The sequence below is a fragment of the Cajanus cajan genome, chromosome 3, assembly GCF_000230855.2.
Source record: "Cajanus cajan strain Asha chromosome 3, NIPB_CcT2T_4, whole genome shotgun sequence".
NCBI lineage: Eukaryota > Viridiplantae > Streptophyta > Magnoliopsida > Fabales > Fabaceae > Cajanus > Cajanus cajan.
Window position 1 is genome coordinate 66,342,580 of NC_138519.1, and position 24,495 is coordinate 66,367,074.

Below are 24,495 nucleotides of genomic sequence, written 5' to 3' on the forward strand. Positions count from 1 at the left end.
TTTCATTCCGGTACGAGGAACATCTTACTGTACTAGCCAGTTCTATATATGTGTCAAATAATAATTGAATGATTCTCCGTTCTATTAATTATATATTTTCCTTTCTTCCTTTTATTCTTTGGGTCACCATCATGATATTATTGTTTAATGCAACTATTTAATTTTTTTCTACTACAACACAACTCAGCTTTATCATAGGACCAAAGCATTCCTAAATTACTCTAATTTTTGCATAACCCTTTGGGATTGTTTTAGGCAAGTTCATGCCATCCGATCGACAATCGAAATATGATTAAAATTAGTAAAATTCAAGATATTCCCTTGTACGCCACTCAAACATATGATGTTTCATTTCCAATATATATATATATATATATATATATATATAATATTAGTAGCTTGTCTAAGCAATACGTAATTTGGTGTTAACCCAAAATAGCAAATGGAGGTACGTGCAATTGCATTTGCATTCTTTCTGCTCTGCCATATTGCCTGTATTCACACTTTTCATCTTTGTTCCTCTGCAGAATCACCTTCTCATTGCTACTTTGATCAGCACAAGTCTTGTATTTGCTTGTTACATTGTTTTCATGGTACTTTATCTTAACTAGAATATAGCATTCCATTGAAAAACTAAGGCTTCATGACAAATCTTAGGCATATTTTTTTGGTTCTTATTTTACAAATTATAAAAGAATTACTTGTATAAAGCTCTTAGAAATATTAATAAGTTGTAGCATATACTTGAACCACAAATACTTATTGTCTTATTTCAAAGAATTGTTAATTATAATAACATTTTATTTCTAGCAATTAAGGCTTAGATTTTTGGGAAAAAAATATAATCATGAATTAAAAATTTTCAGATAATAATAATATCCTTTCCTAATTCTAAAATTTCTAAAACTTTGTTGCAAAGTTGAAGAATATAAAAGTTTATTCTGTAAAACAGACTTCACAAAAAGGTGTACAATTATTTGTAAAACTTTAGCTTAATCTCTTTTTCAACCTTCTCTATGATAAAATGAAATATACTAGTAGTGAGGTTTGAATAATACACACATATTCTATATTCGAACCATGGTATAAGAAGATAAGGCTGTTTCTTTCTTCCTTGAAGACCATGAGACAATCATACTTTCCAAGAAAAACAATTAATTAACTAATCTTAGAAGTCTTTTACATATCTTTAATTTTTTAACTACCGCACATATATAGTAATGCTTACTAACTGAGGTGACTATATATTAAGAATATGTGAGGATATTTGGAAGCAAACTAGGATTTTTTATAAAACATTTTTATGACAGTTAAAATAGATTTTTTTTATATAACATTAAATCCGTAAAAAAAAATGACATAAAAAGTCTTATCTCATACATTAAGTAATATAAGATGCCGTATATAAATCTTTGGAAAACTTAAGAAATATAACATATCAACTATAATTATACACGACCTAATTTTATATAATTGATTCATAATTAGTGTAGTGAATTAAATACAAATGCTTGCATTTATCAATAGAAACATTATTGTGATTTTAATTTTTTTAATTATATATTTTTATAAATTATTTGTTATTAATTATCTAGCTTGAATCATAAGTTAATTCATTCATCATTTTAAGTTGATTTTTTCCTTTGTGAGAAATATTTTCTCAAAGGTTGGAGAAACATGTTCTCGAGACATTAATGATTGTGACTCGGGATTGCAATGCTTGGAGTGCAACTCGCAAAATCGGTGTACACGAATTCAAACCATAAGTCCTATTTTAAGGGTCTTTATTAGCCCTTTCCTCATATTTTTATTTTTATTTTGTCTCGTTCTGATAAGTTGTGTTTGAGATTATCGTTAATGATGTACAGGTGAAGGATCTCCCATTTAATCAATATTCATGGCTTACAACTCATAACTCTTTTGCATGGAAGGGAGTGAACTCAAGTTTTGGTTTTCCAATTTCAGCCATCATGAACCAAGAAGACTCCATTACAGATCAACTCAAAGTGTGTTACATTAAGTATCTCATTTCATTTTTTTTTAATTAAAGATGATTGATATGTGAATGGAGCAACTATACTTATTGTTATATAAATGTCGTTTCAAATTGATCTAAAGACAAGTTCATATGCACATGCTTATAATTTTTATGAGAAATTTTCTATCGCAGAATGGTGTAAGAGGATTGATGTTGGATATGCATGATTACAAAGACGACATTTGGTTATGTCAAGGGCCATGCTTTAAATACACAGCTTTTGTAAGATATATGTTAAATTTTCTAAATCACCACGATGCACAATGAAAGTATATTAAGTTCATTTGATTTGGTTATGTTTAAACATGCCTTTATATTAATTTCACATATTTCATGACCCTAATTTTGATCTATGAATATGATTTAACAGCTACCAGCCATTTATGCTCTAAAAGAGATCAAGGCATTTCTTGTAACGCACCCAGCACAAATCATCACCATTTTCATTGAGGATCATGTAACATCACATAATGGTGTGAAAAAGTTGTTTAATGCTGCTGGGTTGACAAAATTTTGGTTTCCAATATATAAGATGCCCAAGAATGGTGGTGATTGGCCAACAGTCAAAGAAATGATACATAGGAATCATAGACTAATTGTGTTTACTTCAAATGCTACTAAGGAGGCTTATGAAGGAATTGCATATGTGTGGAATTATGTTGTAGAAAATGAATGTTAGTCCTATTATATCCTATGTCGTCATTCCTCTAAGATCAAATTATATATTAAGTGGAGCCAACTTTGACTAATTCTTTTTATCGTAGATGGACATGGTGGGATGAAGGGAGGTTCTTGTTCAAATCGTGTTGAATCATTTCCAATGAACACAACCTCAAAGTCACTAGTCCTAATGAACTACTTTCGGAATGTCCAAAATTCTAAAGAAGCGTGTAAGGATAACTCATCTCCATTGATTAGAACGATGAATATGTGCTTCGTAGCTGCAGGTAATCGATGGCCTAACTACGTTGCTGTTGACTTTTACAAGGTAAATTTTTTATAACACTTTGCAAAACATTACATTAAAATATCAAGTTTAAGCTACATATTGGTACATATTATTAAATGGAGTTAACTTGTGGATGGAACATTTAGAGAAGTGATGGTGGGGGAGCCCCAGAAGCATTAGATATGGCAAATAAGAACTTGCTTGAGACGTGACAAAACAAGCTCTTTGCAATCATCTGGAAGGTATATATATATATATATACAATGAATGGAATTCATTTATGTCACACTTAAGAATACGTGGGCTACTGGTTTATTAACAATATTAATATTATGCCGTCTAGTATATATACGATTAGGGATAAAGTTACTTTAACAAGAGTAATTTTAAAAAGAGTTATTTTTCATCTTTATTACGTTCTACATTATTTTTTTTAATTTAACAGAAAAATATGAATTATTAATTAGAACCGTTAGATTAAAAGAAAATGAAAGGTAAAAATGAAGAGTAATTCTTTTAAATTTTGAAGAAGCTTGATTTTCCTCTCCTTCTTTTTATATATTTTTTCCCCTAATCTATCCATCCATATCTATCTATTTATATAAAGGTGGTCTTATCGTTAAAGAAAAAAAGAAAAAAAAGACAACACTTAAAAGAGAAAAATGAAATAATAGGAAATTAGACTCGTTTGTTTAAATAAACTGTTTTTTTAATGTATTTGTCTACACTGTTTTTTTTTAATTTCTTTTTTTTTTTTGCTTTTCTTAATAATTAAACAACTCTTATCAAGTTCTTAAAAAATTACTTCTTAAAAAAATATTTTTTTAGAAACATTATTTTAAAATTTAAACAAACGGCCAATTGTGCGATTGGTGCGAAGTTCATGTATTAACTTGAACTAGAATTTGATTTGACATTTTATTTAAAACAAATGTGGCTTTGCATCTCTTAGCGTAAGTTGAAACATTCCTCCAATGATATTCTTAGTCACGAAACATTTTTCTTGTTTTCTTTGTTTAAAGTCTATTTTAAATATAAATATTTAACTAAACTAGTACTTAAGACTTGATGTATGTTTGAAAAGATTTTTTTTAAAAGTAATCATTTTATTTGAAAATTTTCTTAAAAAATTAAAAATATATCATTATTTGTTTATAATAAATTGAACTAAAAATATCATCATTTATTTTTTTTTAATAAATTTACGGAAATAATTAACTTTATTTTTTCTCATAATTATGATCCCATTTGTACCTCAAGTTATACACCAATTATTTTCAGCGATAGGTTTTTCTCTCTATCTTTTTTCTATCATACTACTAACCTTGTTAGTTATTGCATACTTTCCTCCCTATTCTTCCAATCTCCCTTTTTTGTATTAAATGTGCAAAATGAATGTATGAGCATTTATCTTATATTTCAAACTTGTCAAGCGACGGACATTTTGCAACTCATAAAGAAAGAAATTTTTTTTTTTTGGAAAAAAAAAAAGTGTATTATACAACATTACAACACAAGAATTGAAAGTGGGTTACATTGAGTTTATTTTCTTTTTTAAAAGTTTTTTTTTCAAATGCTTGGAAAGAAAAAAAAATATTGAGCAAGCGTCTAAATAGGAGCCAGACGATAGATTTGCAAAGTAAATTTGGAAAATACATTATAAAAAAAAGTAAAATTTGAAATCATTTCAAAAGATATTCTTTGAAAAATTAGACTAAATTTAACTTTTGATACTCTTATAGTATTTAATTAATAATTTTGATCCTTCAAACTTCTTTTTTACATCTTTCAATTTTTAATTTCACAATTACAGTCTCTCAATTTTATAAAATCTGTAATTTTAATTGAACCGTTAAACATTCATCTATTAATTCGTAAAATTAATTAAAACAATGACTATGAACTAACACTAAATGAATGATATGATAATTAATATTTAAATTAAATTATATTTTTTATCTTTATTTTTACCATATTTTTACCACCTTTTTTTAAAAACTTTTATAGGATAAAAATTAGAATTAAAATATTATTAAATAATAATTTTCACGTCATCTACTTAATGTTAAATCATTTGTCAATATTAAAATTTTAATCATCAATAAAATATTTAATGATAAAACTAAAATGAATATTATAGAAATACTAAAATGTGGCTTAGCCAAAAATTTAAAATACTCAAGTCAATATTTTATTAGGTTAATAAAAAAAAAAGAGTACCGGGTCAATTTGAGTATTGGATTTTAAGTTTGTAAACTCGAAAAATTCTAACCTTAATTGACCCCTTCATTATTGCTTCAATATTCGCCTTCATCTTTGCTTCACAATTGACAAGTAGTTTCCTTGTTAATTTCTTCATAGCCTTTAATATCTACCTCTTCGTCGCTATGAATGTTGCCTATTCATCTCCGGACTGTCACCACTCTCAGCCCTCGACAACCTTTGTCATTATTTCTTGGTCCCTAACAACTTTCGTCACTGTGCATTCGTTTGAGTTTTGACGTTCTCTAGCAACCTTTATTTGTCTAAACCAGATGAGTAAGTGGTGACCTTAATATGCATAAATCTTGATCTATTAGACTTTAGATCCCTTCAAGAATAACACTTTGTTCTCATCATGGACATCAAGAAGGTGAAGGTTCAATCCATCTTTACGACCTCACTAATCATTGACGCCAAGCTCTTTATTTCTAGACGGAGATTTGAACACAAATTTAAACATGGATATGGTCTGAGTGCTGCCTCAACCAATTTTCAATTTTGTCCTTTTTTTATTGTTTTATTATTACCCTTGAGAACATGACCCAAAGGTTTGGTTTGGGATGTTCACTAAAAAAAACGCATAACTCAAATAATTTGACTTTTTTTAATTGGGTTGGACTTTTAATCACTCCAAATCCAACCGTATTACATCCCTTATATAGAAATAGTTGGATTAATATATTCCGTATCTTTATATATTTTATTTAAATAAAAATAAAAATAAAAAATGAGAGAGAAAAGAGATGGAATAAAATAAGTGACCAAAAAATTTTGAAGGGTAAATTAGTTTTAATAAAAATGGAGATCAAAAAGTGATTAAAGATTTTAGTATCTCTTTTATATTATGTATACATGACTTATAATATCTATGAATATAAATAATAATTGTTGATTTATACATTAGTATTTTAATCTTTATTGAGGTATTTTATCTTTCATTTTCAAATTTAGGGTTTTAATTAAGCTTGTTCTTAGTTAGTTAAGTAAAAATGTAAAATAAATAAATTATGTATTGTCATTTGGGTTTTTAGTATATTTATCTTATTTTAATGTAATTTTGGACAGGTTTATATATAAATATAGTTTTCAAAGCCTCAAGAGTGTGAAACCCAAGGAAAGAAGCTTAGTATGACTAGAGTAATGATGAAGATATGTAGTCAATGCTTGGCACGAACAATCCAAAGAGAAGATTTTTAATTTGTTTGGCACATCCTCGTTTTAAAATTTAGGACAGTGCATAGTATTAGAGTTTGGGCGCTTATCATGATTTAATGAATTTCTGTAGTATTTAGAGGGGCCTTTTTTGTATATTTTGAGTGACTAGTCATTAATTTTCTAAAGAAAGTTTACATAGGAACTTGACACATCTGAGTCTTTGGAGCTTCTCAGTACAAGTTTTACCCATCATCATTTCCATATTTGTATATGAATATCTAGAATGAAGATGAATGACTAAGTTCTCTTTGTTGGGGTTTTGATGTAATTAAATCAAGTTTTATGTAAATATTTATCTTTTCTATCTATGTTCATGTTCTCTTTTTTACTTATTAGTGTCCAATTTTTTGTATTTCTCGTTTTTTTTTATGTGAATTGATTAACCACGAATTGAATTAAGATTTACTCTTGAATAGAGAAAACTTTGGTAAATCTTGATACAAAATTAAGCATATGATAAATCTTATTTCTAGAAATTGAATAAGGTTTGATAGTAATCTTTAAAAAAAAGTTCTTAATGCAAATTCAATAGTTAGTTTACCAAAGGAATTAGGGGTTGATTAGAGAATTTATGCTTTACCTCAAAGAAATTGGGATTCAAGTAATCAAGTGGATTGATTTCAATAATTTGGATTATGAGATTGAGTTTATTGTTTCTAGTAGAGGTATTTATCAAGGAGACCATTTATCCCCATACCTCTTCATTTTAGGAATGGAAGGTCTTATGAAACTCATTAAGCAATTAGAAATGAGGGGTGATATCCATGGTGTACAGGTATGAAAAAATGCTCCCCGCATTAGTGATGGAGCTGGCCATGGGCCAAGGGCTCAATCACTAGGGTCATGATCAAGAGGTTGGAGGAAGAATGGGCCAATAATCAAGAAAAGCCCATAATGCTCTTTAGTTAGGTTGTGCACTAAAGTCCATGTAGAGTAGGGTTTTGTTTGTGGGCCTTGTATTTTGGCCAAGTAGCATAGGATTTGGGGCCTTGTAATTTTTGGTCATTTCTAGACTTAGGAATAATTAAGTGCATGTTCCATCTCATTTACATGTAATTTAGCTTGCATTTAGTTAGCATTTGAACCATGTGACCGACCAAGTGGAGTTGCGCACATGGAATGACTCAAATGCAAGCCAAATCACATTTAAATAAAACTTGCACTTGGCCGATATCAGATTTGAATTTTTGAATTCAAATTTGGCGCCTTAGGTTAATTTAAACCATACCATGGTTTATCTTAACCTTAGGTTAAGGCTAGCTTCTCTTACACACTTCCTAGGCCTATATATTCCATATGGTCGTGTACTTTCACTCACTTTGGCATTTGAATGAGAATTAATCTTCTTCTAGATTTCAAATTCTCTCACCGAAGTCACCAAGGAGAAATCTAGTCTCTAAGTTTCCTTGAGCCTTCCTCTTTGTAGCTTTAGGTTGAAGCTTCTTCTAATCCAAGAAGCTTTGTTCACCTTGGAAGCAACATTTCTTCTTCTAGCACCGGTGCCTAGGGATGGCAAAATGGGTTGTGACCCGCGAGCTAGGCCCATCATTTCAACTTGCCAACCTGTCGGGCCAAATGACGGACTGGCCCATCACAACCCGCCAACCCACATAAGTAATCAGGCTTTAGTTGCTTGCATAAGTAATGGACTTGTTTTGTGGACTATCAAAAAATTTAGATTATTAGTAATTTGTAAGTTTATAATTTGGTGTAAGTGGACTAATTTCTATTTGATTTTGTTCTAAGTTTGTAATTTGCTTTTGTTGAACATATATTATGTACAATATGTATGCATTTTTAATTTCATATGGTTATATTTATTTATTTGCAATAGTTTTTTATTTGAACATAAAATATTTTTTTCCATTTTTTTACAATTTTTTTTGTGGTATGCGGGCTGGCCTGCCAACCCGCTAACCCGTCCTTAGGCTAGGTGGGCCAGCGTTTCCAACCCGTTTTTCATTTGCGGGCCGGCTTGACCCGACCAATTTTGGCGAGCTATTGGCGGGTCAGACCAAAATGGGTCGAGCTGGCCCGTTTTGGCACCCCTATCGGTGCCTATCCTTGAATTCTCCTAAGGATTTGCTAGAAGAAGTTGAAGGAAAGCTCCATGGAGTTTCAAGAATCCGAGACTCCATCAATTAGTCACCTTATGTTTGCAAATCATTATTTCTTGTTATTTAGAGCCACAAAGATGGAGGTCGGTGTTATCATTAATTTTCTCTAGCTAGGTTTTTAAGGCTGCTTTGGGTTTAGCCATCAACCTAACCAAGTTAGAGATATTTTATAGTATAAATACTCCTTAGGTTGAACATTGGTTACTCTCTTTGATTGTTGGGGGTTTTGAGAATGTAATGGAACATACAAATATCTTAATTAACCTACCATCACTGATTGGTCGAAGGCAAAAAAATGTCCTTCGTTTTGCTAAAGACCGAATGTCGTAGAAAATCCAATCACGAAGTAGTAAATCACTATTATAGGCTAGGAAGGAGACCATGATCAAAGTTGCTTTGTAGGTCATCCTTACATATGTCATAAGTGTTTTTCCCGTACCTTCAAATTTAGGAGATTAACCGAAAAGGCTCTTAAATTCTTACTAGTGGGGGTTTAATACAAGACAAGGTTGGGGAATAAATTTGCTAAGGTGGGAAAAGTTGACAGATAAAAAGACCTATGGTGGCTTAGGCTTCAAGAGTATCCAAAATTGTAATCTTTCTTTGTTGGGCAGATAAGCCTAGAGGTTGATTATTAACCTTTCTTCTATAATAAGTTTGATATTTCAGACCAAATTGTAACACTGTGAAATTTTTTATTTATAATTATTTATTTTATTATTTTAATTGATTAAAGACCTATGATGGCTTAGGCTTCAAGAGTATCCAAAATTGTAATCTCTTTTTGTTGGGTAGACAAGCCTAAAGATTGATTATTGACCTTTATTCTATAGTGAGTTGTTTTATTGTTGTAAAACTTTTAAGGATTTAGGGACTCTTATGAGTTTAGTTGGTTAAGAGTTATTTTGAGTTAAGGTTAAAGTCGACTAAGTTTAGGGAAAGCTATATAAAGTTTTTCTTAAGACTTGAACTTCATTAGTTCATTTCTTAAGAAAACCTATAGAGAAGTTAGATAGAGAAGTTCTAGAACCAAAAAGATTTTCTTATTCTTATGATTCTACTAGAGTGTTCTAGGATCCTTCCCCAGAGTAAGTTGAGTTCTTATATGGAGATTCAAGCTTAGAAGGCTTGGAATCAAAGTTCTTAGATTGTCATGCAGAGTTCCCCAAAGGATCTCCTTTTTTTCCTTCTACCTCTATTCTAGGTGATCTAAGATAAGGTAAGCTTTTGAATTTTTTTTGTTGAATTTCTTTTTCAAATTATTACTTGAATTATACATCCTTGTGGTTATGTTGTTTGAAATTGAGGATGAAATACTTATGTTTCGGGTTTTGTTGGTTTTTTGATGAAGCTGAGAAGAAATGATGATTTTGGGGCCATTTTGTTATTGCATGTTGTTTAAATATGTAGAATAAGATGATAAATATTGTATACTAGTTGAAATGTGACTTGCACGTTGGTATCTTATTGAATTTTAGGTTATTAGATCTAAAATGGAATTCTACCAAGTACAAAAATCGCTACCACATCGAGCGCAACTTCATGGTACCAAGTGTGAGACAAGTCAAAGACTTTATGCCTTACTAATGCCAAGTCCAAAATTGGTAATGTCGAGCATGAGTTAGAGGGGAGTTCTCTGTTTTGCTCACGTCACATGTAAGTTAGGGGACGTTAGACGTGGTTGCCTTTGGAACTCCCTGACTTGGTGACATCAGGCCCAAGATAAGTGGCACTAGGCATGATTCGGTTAGTATCTCTCTACCTAGATGATTCGCAAGTTTAGTGGCATCAGGAGTGAGTTGGGTAGAGATTTTCTACTTGGATGAAAACGTGATTGATATAGGGACTCTCCGTCTCATCATGCCGGGTGTAGGTGGATTGGCATTGGGCGTGAACAAGTCATAGACTCTTTGCCTCAATGACGCTGGACATTGGGAGAATGGCATCGAGCGTGGGTTACTAAATGGGAACTTGTTGTTTATTTGACTAAGTGTTTTACATGCGTCAAATAGATTGAATAACTCACATGATTTATGTTGTTTGATTCCAATTCATTATGCATTGATCTAAGATGAAGTATACTAATGTTTAAGTTGCTTAAGTTTTAAGTTGATTACGAATGAAAGTTGAATTGTAGTAAAGATGTACAATGGCAAGATATGTAGTGTTGAAAACTGGGTTGTGGATGCTTAATGCATGTAAATGTGTTATGTTGATTGACTTAGGACTAGAGAAGGGGTGTTGCTTTAAAAGATGAATATCTCATTGTGAGGATATAGTGTTGTGGGATTTTGAGAACCCAATATTAAAAACCCTTCTTTAGTATAGTTGTCTCTTGAAATGGAATGTTAAGTCTCTTTTAGGTCCTTAGTTGATACCGTATAGGGGTAAGGTCAAGCCATATTGGTTTAGAAGTGACCAACCAAGTAAGGTACAAAATTGAAGGTCAAAATCCCTAACTAAGTATTAGAAGGGGCATAATATTTGGAGAGTAGCCGACAGACTAATTCTATATTGGCTTAATTATGCATGTTAAGGTCATGGTAGACTTATATCTAAGATATTTTATCCTTGACAAAAAATACTAGAATTTTCTAGTTTAAGTGGTGAAATCAAAGAAGCCATGTTTTGTGGATTGATATTCAAATTTGTTGTTGATCTAGAAAGCCCAAAAAAATCGCATTGTTAAGTTTGTTTAGTAGGCTCAAACCACTTAGATTACTCTCCTATGTTGTAAGAGATCTCTTAATTGATATATGTGATGACACATTAATTTGTATTGTATTGTAAGTTGATGTGTTGTTTAGTTGATATATGATTGTATTGTTGATAAGTTGTGTTGTTTACCTACTATGTTGATATGTTGCAGCAGGTTAAGTTGAGAGTTATGTTGAATGTTGAGTTATGTTGGTTCTATAATGTATTGATGTGCTAATTAAATGTGTGATTAAGTTGGGCTTTGAGCTATCTTATGATGAGATGATGTATAAGTTGTGGTGTTGATATGACGGAGTGGTTATATAGTTGTGCATTCTTCATTTTATATTATCTTGTTGTCTTTAAGTTTTTACTTGAAACTTCTTGTTGTTGATAAACAATGATCATATTTATATAGAAGGAAGGATTAGGCCAAAGGACAAGTTGGACTTTTGGGAGCCATGCGAGAGATGGTACTATTTTGTTGGATGCTACTCTGACGTAGCTTGCTTAGTGTAGATTAGTTGCTTGATCGAGAACCTAGATTTATGCTTTCAGTCTAGATCATTTTATGCGTGTTTGTGTATCTATATCTATGAATTTGGATCCTCTCCTGTAATTTTCTCTCTCCAGCCTCTCTTATGCAACATTAATAGTCATTAGATATATCTAATGACTCAAATTTAATCACTTAAGAAGTTACATTAATTATAAGATTAAATTTGAGCCATTAGATATATCACATGGCTATTAATGTTACAGAAGAAAGGCTGGAGAGAGAAAATTGCAGGAGAGGATCCAAATTCTATATGTATCTATATATATATATATAAATTCATGAGGAGGGATTTACTTATTTCAAAAGTAAGTTTATCTATACTTTTTCACTTAATAATTCATATTCTACATCAAATTTTAACAATTCAACTATTGAATTAAAAGTTCTTAATGCGTACGTAAATCAAGTATGCAAAGTTTTTAAAAAAAAAATTGAAAACTATTTGATATTCCGTTTAATTAATTCAAATCAATGTATAAATTATTTTTATGATTATTCGTCAATTTGAATTAATGAAGTGGGGTTTCAAATAATTTTTAATTTTTTTAAAATTTTGTTGACTTAATATATACATTAAAAACTTTTAATTCAACAGTTGAATTATTAAAATTTGACGTATACGTAGAACATGAGTTATTGAGTCTATATATAGACTTACTCTCAAAATAAGTGGATCCCTCCCTCCTCAAAGACTTTTTGCTTGTAAACCCTAGATAAATAGATTTATGTTTTTCTATTGCTTAATTGCTAAGGTGTAAGATTTAGGGATTTGTTGAGTCAATATTCAAATATATACTATCCAAATGAAAATTTCTTGAGAGCCTTAATGGATCATAATTCTAGTTACACATGGAGAAGCATCTAGAATGCTTAACATCTCATCAAAGAAGGATATAGAAGAAGGATCGGTATTGGTGTAAACATCCCAGTTTTATTCAAACACCTTCCATCGTTGGATTGCATGATAAACTGGTGCAAGATATTATCGATATGGATAATCGATGTTATGTTATAATACTCTAGTTATCAACTCTTTTCGAATTTATGGATACAACTGCTATACATAATATCCCACTTGTTAACTTGGAGGGTGAAGACAAGCATATATGGAAATGGAGCCAATATGGTTGTTACATAATGTGTTTTGCATACCATGGTTATTACCAAGACCACGTCTTACAAATAAAGCATCTAAAGGAAGAGGGAAATTAGAAGGGTTTATGGAACTTGCGAATTCCACCAAAAGTAGAGATGTTCCTGTGGTGTCTGTGTCATGACTACCTTCTATATAACAAGAATAGAACTCCAGACTCATGGAGTTGAATGCCCAACATCTTGTGTACTATGTGACAGCCACTTAGAAAAATCATGGCATCTATTAGTTGGGTGTAGTTTCGGTCAACAATGTTGGATGGTTAGTGGTTTGTATGATAACCTCTTTTGTATAATGGATGCAACAGAAAGTTTGAAAGAATTGGTCTTCCAAGCACTGGAATGCCTAGATAAGTAGAGAACAGTGGAACTTGTTATATTCCAATGGAGTATGTTGTTTGGCCGTTATGCTAAGTTGTGGGATGATATTAGTTGGGACGTTAATAATGTTGTTTCAGTTGCTCCATCTCGTGTTCTTGTTCAGTTGTTCAATAGGTACCGCCTCTTGCGGGAGTTTTAAACTGCAACATTGACGTGATCGACCTTATTTCCTGCAACTGGCTCCTTTGGAGTTGGCATATGCTTACGAGATCATGTGCCTAAATCACGAGTGTGAGACACATGCATTACGGGAGGCTTTGTTATGGGTCAAAGAACAGGGATTTGGAGCAATTTCTTTTGGAACATATTGTCGAATAGTGCCTCTAATTAATTAGTATCAGGAATACCACGAATGGTGTTTCTGAATTATTTGGCTCTTTGTTATATAAGTGTTATAACTAGTGTTCTCAGGTGTTAAGTAGTTTTCCAATCTATGATGGCAATTTTATTCCATAATAAGTTAATTCAGTGACTCATCACATGATAAGAGCAAGTGAGTTTTATGCTCAACTTCATGATTTTCATTATATATCCCTTCGACAGATTATGAATGGAATGAGTTAAATTTGTTTTGATATATATATATATATATATATATATATATATAGAATTAAGTTTATTTATGTGAAACTAAATTTGATGAAATAAGATCCCAACAAAATTTGATATTTGAAGAAATCATATTTTAGTATTTGAAGTATTTGACAACAAGCTTAAAAGAAATTTTATTAAGTATTTTTTTGTTATAAAATAATTTAAATTTAAATTTAAATTTAAATCAATCTCTATATATAAAATACAAATGACTATCTTATATGTGAGTGCTTTTAGGATTTTTCTTAGACAAAAAAGTTTTTAAGAATTCTTTTCATTTCATATGTAATTCTATTTTTTATTTATCATAATTATTTATAAATTAAATTTAATATTTTTAAATAAATTATCAAAAAATAATAATCTTGTGCTAAAACTTAAATTATTTATCATAAATCTAAAATATGGTTTATATATCTAAAAATATCTATTTATTCAAAATTTAAATATAACTTATATATTCAAACATAATATGCATAATTATTTTAAATTTTAGTTATATAATAAACATTTAACATATACATTACACAAAATATAATATTAGTTAAATTAAGTGTTTGATTTTTGTTATGTACGAAAATTTGTCATACTAGCAATAATTATAATACAGTGAAGATTTAGTCTATAATTGACAAAGTTAAGAGATACCCGTGGTATATATATATATATATATATATATATATATATATATATATATATATATATATATAAAACCTTATGATTTAGATTTTGGATAGCCGAAAATGTGTTATACGGCAAGAATTAAGTAAAGTTTATGAAGGAATGGTTTTCATTATTTTTATCACCGACTACTTAATAAGTTAATCATTTATATATTGTCAGTGTAAAAAAATTTTATATTGGTAACTAATTATATTTTTTAGTTGTGTCATGTCACTATAAATATATTTACTTTTAACAGTAACATGATATAATTAAAAGATATAATTGATTATCAATGTAAAAAATTTTACACTAATAGTGTATAGGTGATTAACTCTTAATATATACTTCCCAAGTAGTTATCAATTGTGAATAATGAATCCGCACATATAGACGTAGACTGAATATTAGCTTTGCGTAGCGTCATGGAATTTTCCCAACATAACCATTCAAAGTTCTTTATGCAAATATGCTTTTGTTGACGATCCCAACCATGCAAATGAATCGGAAATGGATCTCCTGACTTTGTAGAGGGAAAGTTAGGGTAACTTAATACATTTTAACCGTTAGATTTGTAATAAATGATCAGATTGTGACACGTGTACATTTAAGTTAAAATATATATTGTACACGTGTCACAATCTAATTTATTTTTATACATTTAACGGTTGAGATGTATTAAGTTACCATAACTTTCTTTCCCCAAAGTCAGAGAATCCGGATCCAAATGAATCCTTATTGTGTCTGAACTTTGTGGCTATCACCTCAAGTCCTCAACCAAAACCCACGCAAATTAAACCCTAATTTCTCCCTGACTTCTGGCCTAAATTAAACCACATATGTCAAGTGTTATATTTTGTGCACGCAAACAACACTTCATTTAGTGAAACAATCAGAAACAAAGTTACTATAAGGAACGGGTTTTGGATAATCTAACTTGTCAAGACTTTCCAACTGTGAAATCAAGCAATCTAGCTATAACTTGACGTTATAAAATTTAGAGTCTATTTGGATAAATATTTTTGAAAGTTTATCTATTAAAATAAAGAGTTATTTTTTTATTAAAAAACTCGTAAACACACATCTAAACTTATATTTAAATATATTATTAAGTCAATGAAGCTTCACAAGAGAGTTCGAAACATAAATTGCTTCAAGGAAAGAAAAAATAATGCTTCAAGAAAGAAAATAAACTTCTTTTAATTATTTATTTTTTTTGTACGAAGAAACAACGATAGCTTGTACGCCATAACATTAACACGGGCGGCTGGAGGCCGAATAATTCAAACCTATATATGCGACCTCTTACTATCTATAAGAAATTATTCAAAATACTAATATTTTAGGTTGTACGCATAACATTAGTTTTAAAAAACATTCTTGGCTTTATTTTCTAACAAATAAAATTTATCTATTTATTATAAAACATTATAAATACTTTCAACTAATAAATAGTTTCCTTTTAAAAAATAAACTACGCATTGATCTTATCAAATACGATGGAAACCAATAAACCATGGTCAACGGGTTCATTTTTATTTTTTTTCTAACGTTGTGGTTAGGTGTTGCCTTTTAGCTTATATTTATTTATATATATATATATATAAAAAGGGAGTTAATTATAATAAACTATTCCATGGGTTTTTTAAAAAAAAAATAAAATGTGTTAAGTTGTCATCACATAGTTAAAATATTTTATTTATAATAATAATAATTATTATTATTATTAAGAAGATTTTTTTTTCCTTTGTTACATGTGGAAGTTAGAATTTGATCCTTTCACAAAATATGGAGCCCAAAGGTTTTGCATTATTATACGATGGGCTAACCCACTTTACAAGGTTCACCAGAAAACAGTTCACTGCAAAATATTCCTTTAAAATATTCCTGTATTTAGAAGAAAAAAAAATTTGAAGGGATGTATTTAGAAATTTAAGAATTGTTATAATTACTATTATATTTTTTTTTGTAAATGAACAAATAATCAAAATCTTACTTCTTTTTTTCTCTCTCTTTCAGTTTCTTTTGGTAGTTCAAGGCTCAAGCTAGGGTTATTTAGGGTTGGACCAACCATGCATTTTAATTATGGATTATCACAATTCACACACTCATGACTCATCACATTTACTACCGAATTAATAAATTCAAAATTTTCTTATTAGTATATCTTTATTTGACGGATTAAAAATTCATCTCCAAAAATATTAAATTGAAAATGTCATATTCTCACATTTGTTTAGAATTTCAAAAAGAATATCCTTAAATATAATTTATTTTCAAAAAAATAGTAACATCATCATTCACTTTATTTTGGTTCCCCATGATAAAATATAAATAAAAAAAAATTGTATTCTTATGGATAAGTGAAAAGTTATATTTTAACTCATTCTTTTAATTAATTTCAAATTTTTAAAATATTTTTAACAAGGTTAAAATATTATCAAACACATTTTTAAATATTCTAAAAAATAATATTCTTGAAATTATGATTTTTGCAAAAGTTGTAACATACTTCAAAACAAATGTCATTAAAATTAACAAACTTTGATGGTATTAGCATAAATATTAGAGATTTTTCCCTTTGTGTGGTGTCTAATATAAAAAGGGTGTAGTAGTACAAGTAGGAGTTTATTTAACATAGATATGTTTTGGTTAAGAGAAGATGATTAGTGAACACCCTGACAGATAAAGGTGCTATAAAATGGTTCACGTTTAGCTCCCACGTCTTGTTCACATCTTGCATTGCACTCTTTTGGAATTCAAATTTCGCATTCAATCTCTGTAACCGACAGATAAAGGCGACAATACCTCATCTTCCCTCTCACACTATCAATAATCATGCACCTACAGGTAGATGCTCTAACTTCCTTCTTCCTCATCCTCTGTTTTTCCTCTGTTCTAAAACAGAGACCTCACTTTCCTCTCTCTCTCTCTTTTTTTTTTTCCTCGCAGAAGCCGACACTCGCAACGACCCTTTTCGCTGTTTTGCTCCTTATCCATTTCTCATATGCTCTCAAGGTACAAAGTAACAACTTTAACCCTTTTCGGTAACTTTTTTTTGCTTTTTTCTTTGATGAACCGGTTTCTGAATGAACCCGACATTCTTAAACAGGAAGGACAAACATGCGTGGCAAACAGGAACTGCGACTCGGGTTTGCATTGCGAAACGTGCGTGGCGAATGGAAACGTGCGACCACGGTGTACTCGCATACAGCCAATCAACCCCACTTCAAAGGTCTCACCTTTTTCATTTTTTTGAGTTTTTTGAGGTTTTGCATGAATGAAAGTGGTGTCTCATGAAGTGTGTCTCTGTTTTTGAATAGGTAAAAGGTTTGGCGTTTAATCGGTATTCATGGCTGACGACGCATAATTCATTTGCGGTTTTGGGTCAGAAATCAAAGACGGGTTCTGTTATTCTGGCTCCCACGAATCAGCAGGACACCATCACAGACCAGCTTAATGTGGGTTCTGTTACATTTTCATTCATTTTTATTTTTTTAACAAAAAGTGTATGGAGTTGCTTATCTTTTAATATTAGAGTTTGGTTGAGCACCAGCTAAAAATATTTTTTTAGAGTTTCTCTATAAAAAAAAATAAAAATAAAAAGTATTTCTTAATTATAAAAGAGAAATAGTATTGGTAGTCATATAAGATACCTAACATATTCTCTCTTAATGAAGTCTTTATTAATTGTTAAAGTCCATTTAAAACTGCATAATTATAGTGTTAAATTTTAATAAATAGTAAGTTGAAGTAAATGTGTTGGAGAAAATAAGAATGTTAGAGGGTAGGTGTTAGAGAAATGAGTATGTTTGAGGATATATTAATAATATTTTTCTTACAATAAATAATACACGAATAATTCTAAATTTTCTTGTAACTTTTTTCCTATTAATCCTCGTACTTCTTTTATATGGTAAGTATTAAATGTGTTCTATATCTTCAAGACATTAAATATTTTATTTTTAAGGTAGTAAGAAGATTTGTATGAAAATTGGTAGAAAAATATAACATTACTTATGGTATATGCATGATAAGAGGTGAGTTTATTGATTTTTATAAACGTGATCCTAAAGATAATTTTTAATGATTAACAGTCTGAAAATGTATATATGTCTATTAAACTAATTTTAATTAAAAAGAATAGCAGAAATATTTAGTGTATCCAAGTTTTGTAAATATTTTGTAAATAATGGTATTTGGTTACTAGGAGAAATTTGAATTCCAGAAAAGTGGAAGTTAAGAAAAGGAAAGAACTTTGAAACTTTAAGCAGCTGTTGGGAAATCATTTGTCGTGTCTCTCATTGTTTTCATTCTACTTACCGGGAAAGTAAAGCTTCTGCATTCTGCTCATTGCAGCAGAACAATCTTTCTTTTCAATTAATTTTTTAACTGAAAAAGTCTAGAAGTGGTTATGGGGGTTGCTTGCTGCAGGATAAATTGCTATTATGAAAGTTTAGCCTGAATTGTGCCATGTGAGAAATTTTATTTTAAAATAACTAAACAAATAGATATTCTTTACACTGTTGAATAGTTGAAATAGTTACAGATAAAAAAAAAGTTCAATTAGTTACTAGTTTAGTTGGATTAGTTAGGGACTTAATGTGAAATGGAATTTTTTTAATCTTTTTAATGACATGCTTACATTGTTGAAGGCCCACCACTAAGGAAGATGCCATTATCTGTTTTCCTATATACAAGAACATCTTGCATGTGGGGATTTATATATCAAATTGACTTAACAAGTAGGATTTGTTTTTTCCATAGTTGAATAGTTCAAGTTATTACTAGTTTAGGTTGTTTGAGACTTGGTGTGCAACGTTAATTACTTTTTGTATTTAGAATGTTTTAATATTTTTATTGACACGTTTAGAGTTGTTGGCACAACAGGCATGAGCCATGAAGGAATGGGTCAATGTTCAAAGCAGTAAAGACATCTAATTTGTATTCTCATAGTAAAAATAATTGTGTTTAAAGAACGTTGGCAAAATTGATTTTGTAAAATTGACTTTGATATTATGTAATTTATGTTTAATTTTTAATTATCAAGTTAACGGTAAAACTCATTATAAAATCTTTTATCCAACGTAAAAATAAAAAAATAAAAAAACTACTTAAATTTGTTTCTGCTCATAATCAATTTTGGAATCAGAATCAATTTTTTATTGTAAAACCAAACATGATACGAATTGAATAGCATCATTTTTACTAAAACAATCAAAGATACATAGTACAAAGCAGATGAAAGAGAAGTTATTCCTTGTGAATTTAGCCATGCTTAAAAGAAATGTAAAATGATTTGAGTTCAAGAGTTTTGTAACCTTATGCATACATTTCACATTTCTGTCGCAGAATGGTGTACGAGGGTTGATGCTTGACATGTACGACTTCCAGAATGATGTTTGGCTGTGTCACTCATTTGGTGGCCAATGCTACAACTATACAGCTTTTGTAAGTAATTAAGAAATGTCTTAGTTGTAGTTGCTGTTCCAAAATAAGAATAATGCAATGACAAAATTGTATTTCTCAGTGACTATGAAATCTGGTCACGCTTTGATTTCAAATTTTCAACAATTAATACTTACCTAAAATTTGAACAATGCAGCAACCTGCCATCAATGTTCTCAAAGAGATTCAAGTATTTCTAGACTCAAACCCATCAGAGATTGTTACAATTTTCATTGAGGATTATGTAACATCTCCAAAAGGCCTAACAAAGGTGTTTGATGCTGCTGGACTGAGAAAATTCTGGTTTCCAGTGTCGAGAATGCCCAAAAATGGTGGAAATTGGCCAACGGTAGATGATATGGTCAAGAAGAATCAGCGTTTAGTAGTCTTCACTTCAAAAGCATCTAAGGAATCTTCTGAAGGGATAGCTTATGAATGGAGATATTTAGTGGAAAACCAATGTAAGGTTGAAACATTCTTTATTAATATTTTCATTCCTTATTTAATGAATTTTAACTCATGATTGGGTAATTTTTCATATGCTTTAACTAGAGTGTGTTGCTGGTATTCCTGATATTGGTACATTAATGGTAATGGGGTTTTGAGAATGCAATTTGCAGATGGAAATGGAGGGATGAAGGCTGGTTCATGCCCAAATCGTGCAGAGTCACCAGCTATGAACACAACATCAAGATCATTAGTTCTAGTGAATTTCTTTAGAGATATTCCAGATGTGACCAAATCTTGCAAGGACAATTCGGCTCCTTTGCTTAGCATGGTCAATACTTGTTATGAAGCAGCTGCCAAACGTTGGCCTAATTTCATTGCTGTTGATTTCTACAAGGTCTTATAATATTACCCTTCATCATATGATCATCTTATAGAGGAAGTTTTTTTTTTTTTAATAAATTTCCTCAGAAGTACTTGGAGAAAAAATAAGAAAGAAAAATAAAATTAGTTTTTCTATGAACTAAAATGCATAAACTAATTTTAGGATATACAAAAGTTTATTTCACTTTTCTTTCATATTTTCTTATTTTTCATGTGTCTGTGAAAAAGTCTATCTAAACAAGTCTTTAAGAGGATATTTTTGCAAGTATACATAGTTAACTTTTTTACATTGATGTTTCAGAGGAGCGATGGAGAAGGAGCTCCAGAAGCAATAGATGTTGCCAATGGTCATCTAGTATGTGGATGTGAAAACATAGCCTCGTGTAAGGTAAGGAGAAATTATTACATGATCAGACTAATCTATGTGTGACACATGATACGTGTCATATAAAGATTACTCAAGAACATGTGATCCAATAGTAATAATTTTTGCTGAGGTCCTCTTGAGTTTGGCTAAAGAGTGATGAATTTGGATTTGTTCAGGCTAACATGACATTTGGAGCATGTCAGCAACCTGAGGCTATAGCCACTCCTCCCAATGCAGCAGCACGTGACTCTAGCTTTGGCATTAGAAATTGCAAGCCAGTGTGGTCTTATGCCACCATTGTTTTTGGGGCTATGCTCGTGGCATTGTGAACATAATTCCCCTTGATAAAATGCATGCAGAAGAGAGTAGGAGAAAGTGTGTGAAGAAAAGAAACCATTTTTGGGTGCTGTGCAATGGTTTTTATTTGATTTTAATTTTGAGAGAGGAGCTTTGGAAGGTGTAGTTGTAATTTTTAAGTCATAGTGGGTATGCAATGGATTCTGATCTCTAACTTAATATTGCTGAGTTATGAGTGTGCAACATGTGGTGAAGGGTATGCTATCATTGATTTAATGGCGCACTCGAACCAAAAATTATACAATCCATGTAACAATTATCCATGGGTATATTTGACATAGCTATACACCTTGTGTAAGATAAGCCTTTAATATACCACTGACTCAGAGTACTACTATTATTTTTTTAATTTTCTACCTTAGGTAATGTTATTATGTAAGAATGAATTTAATGTCTTGTAAAATTATAAAATTAATGTATACTCATCAGAAATATATTATACGCAAGTTTAAATTTATATCACCAACTATCAAATAACTTTTAAAAACTAGTATATTTATTTATAAAAAAATTTAATTTAATAGTTTGATTGTTGAAATTGAGTAGAATAATTTTACCAAAAATTATTATTGGAGTAACTTAATCTCTACCTAAAGATTGTCGCTTACTAATCTTTGTTTAGGATTTTGGTTATCCAAATTTAATAAATTCATTTCTTTTAATTACGATTTTTCTGTCTACAAAATTTAAATATGAGATCTTATGAGAAATCTAAGTTCATTTATATTCGAACCAATGATTTGTTAATGATGTTATATAAACAATAAATAATAATAGGTTAAAATATATTTTTGTTTTTTTAGTTGCAATTTAGTTCTCAAAATTTTAAAGAGTTTCTCTTTGGTTTCTTTAAGTTGTGACGATGTGTGATGCAAAAAATTGACAAAAAAAAAAAAAAACCAATTCGACTAGTAAAAATACTTTTAGGAAGTAAAGTGAAACTTCTTAAACTTAAAAACCAAACTGAAATCTAAAATAAAAATAAAATACCAAAATTCTATTTTAGCCATAATAATATAAAAGATATTAGATTGATCCATGCTAAAAAAAAATTACTTTTTTAAGTATGGGTAGTTTGTTTGTTTTTTTTTTTTTTTATCATTACTGGGACATTTAATTTGATGAGATTAAAAATTGGTTTGGGGGCTTAGGCTTATATTTTTGTACAAGAAATTGGTATGGGCCCAATAGTCAAAATTAAAATAAAAACACCTTAGGTTCAGGGCTGATGATATATACACCTCCTATCTTTTATAAGTACACCTTCAATCTCTTTTTTTTTTATAAATAAAATTTTTAAAATATTAATCTAATTAAAATTTTATTTTAAGTTCTATTTTTAAATTTATTTTTTACTCATCTCTTTTTTTTTTATTTTTTTTTCTTTCTTCTTCTTTTTTTTATTTTCTTTTTTCATCACTCTAGTCATTTTTTGATGATTTTATTTTTTTTCGTTTTTCATTCTTGATTTTTCTTCTTTTACAATCAACATAATCATATTTTATCTTTCTATCTTTTAAATCCTTTTTCACTTTTTACTCTATTATTTCTTAAACCTTAATTTTTCATTCAATCTTCATTATTCTCTACATTCAATACAAGGTACAAATTAATATATTAAATTACATTTTATATTTATAATTTTTTTTAACTTATTTAACATTACTTATGGACAACAGAATCGTAGACGACGATAGTGAATGAGGAGATAAAGAAACACGCAAGTTAAATTTGTCATACTGGAAAATAAGATTCGAAATTTAATTTTAGCATTCCAGAAAGTACTTTCCGGAATAGTAAAATTATTATTCCAAAATGCATTTTCTGGAAGTTTGTTTCTTATATAATTCCGGAAAGAACTTTCCAGAACAGTAACTTTAGTATTCTGGAAAGTACTTTCCGGAATCGTGTAACAAAAATTTTCCAGAAAATACTTTCTGGAATAAAAACTTTATTATTCCGGAAAGTAATTTTCAGAACAAAAACTTTACTATTTCAGAAAGAGGGGTGGGGGAAAAAGAAAGAAGAAGGGGGTGCGGGAAAAAGAAAGAAAAAGAGGGGTGTAGGGAAGAGAATGAACAGGTGTGCGGGGTGCGGGAAAAAGAAAGAAGAAGAGGGGTGCAGGGAAGAGAAAGAAGAAGGGTGCAGGTGCGGGAAAAAGAAAAAAGAAGAGGGGTGCGGGGAAGAGAAAGAAGAGGGGTGCGGGGTGCAAATTTAAAAATTATATATATATATATATATATATATATATATATATATATATATATATATATATATATTTTAAAAAAGATAATTTAGATATTTTATATATTTTATAAAAAAAAGGGTGTGTTTATATGAAAACGGAGGTGTATTTATCATCACCATTGGTTCAGACTTAGCCGGGCCCACCCTTGTTACTAGGTTATGGCATGGTTCGACAAGAGGAAAAGAGAAAAAAACACTGGGCCGAGCCATACCTTGTTGGCTAATGATATATACACCTCCTTTTTTTATAAATACATCTCCTTTATTTTTTTTTATATTCTTTTAAAAATATTTATAATTTTTTATTTTTAAAATTTTTAATTTTACATCTCTAACTTTTAATTTACTATTTTTTCTTTTCTCACATCTCCTTCCTTCTTTTTTTCAATTTTCACATGCACCATCTTATCTTCCTATAATTCCTCACCTATTTCAATGGGTAGTTTTACTTCTCTTGATTTTTATATTACTCTCTTATTTTCTCACCTCTTTCACTTTTTTACATGAACCCAAATCATAAAATTAGTAGGCGACAACATTATAAATACGTGTAGCTTTTTTTATAATTTCTATCAAACTAGACATACATTTTTTCTTCCAACACTTCCTTTCCTTTCA

At 29.9% G+C, this 24,495-nt stretch overlaps 2 protein-coding genes across 2 annotated transcripts; both read left to right on the forward strand.

Annotated features, from left to right (window-relative positions):
• The first annotated feature begins 403 nt into the window (after window positions 1-403).
• On the forward strand, window positions 404-6,768 carry LOC109816149 (PI-PLC X domain-containing protein At5g67130-like). The gene is made up of 9 exons (XM_020381039.2): window positions 404-448; window positions 528-593; window positions 1,667-1,780; window positions 1,869-2,006; window positions 2,171-2,260; window positions 2,409-2,712; window positions 2,803-3,026; window positions 3,134-3,229; window positions 6,315-6,768. Exons 1-8 carry the CDS (start codon window positions 443-445, stop codon window positions 3,197-3,199), a joined length of 1,008 nt encoding a protein of 335 aa, XP_020236628.1. The 5' UTR covers window positions 404-442; the 3' UTR covers window positions 3,200-3,229; window positions 6,315-6,768.
• Window positions 6,769-17,154: 10,386 nt separating this feature from the next.
• Window positions 17,155-22,087, forward strand: LOC109816152 (PI-PLC X domain-containing protein At5g67130). The gene is made up of 9 exons (XM_020381041.3): window positions 17,155-17,477; window positions 17,580-17,645; window positions 17,740-17,862; window positions 17,951-18,088; window positions 19,980-20,078; window positions 20,233-20,536; window positions 20,696-20,919; window positions 21,208-21,294; window positions 21,450-22,087. The coding sequence occupies exons 1-9, from the start codon at window positions 17,466-17,468 to the stop codon at window positions 21,600-21,602; spliced, it is 1,206 nt and encodes a 401-aa protein (XP_020236630.1). The 5' UTR covers window positions 17,155-17,465; the 3' UTR covers window positions 21,603-22,087.
• Window positions 22,088-24,495: the final 2,408 nt, after the last annotated feature.

What these genes read in the sequence shown, in the direction of transcription:
- LOC109816149 (XM_020381039.2), top strand. An exon ending in CTTGTTACATTGTTTTCATG is followed by an intron (nt 594 to 1,666) that starts GTACTTTATCTT and finishes ATTTTCTCAAAG; the next exon opens with GTTGGAGAAACATGTTCTCG. An exon ending in CCATAAGTCCTATTTTAAGG is followed by an intron (nt 1,781 to 1,868) that starts GTCTTTATTAGC and finishes AATGATGTACAG; the next exon opens with GTGAAGGATCTCCCATTTAA.
- LOC109816152 (XM_020381041.3), top strand. An exon ending in ATATTTAGTGGAAAACCAAT is followed by an intron (nt 20,537 to 20,695) that starts GTAAGGTTGAAA and finishes TGCAATTTGCAG; the next exon opens with ATGGAAATGGAGGGATGAAG. An exon ending in TTGCTGTTGATTTCTACAAG is followed by an intron (nt 20,920 to 21,207) that starts GTCTTATAATAT and finishes TTGATGTTTCAG; the next exon opens with AGGAGCGATGGAGAAGGAGC.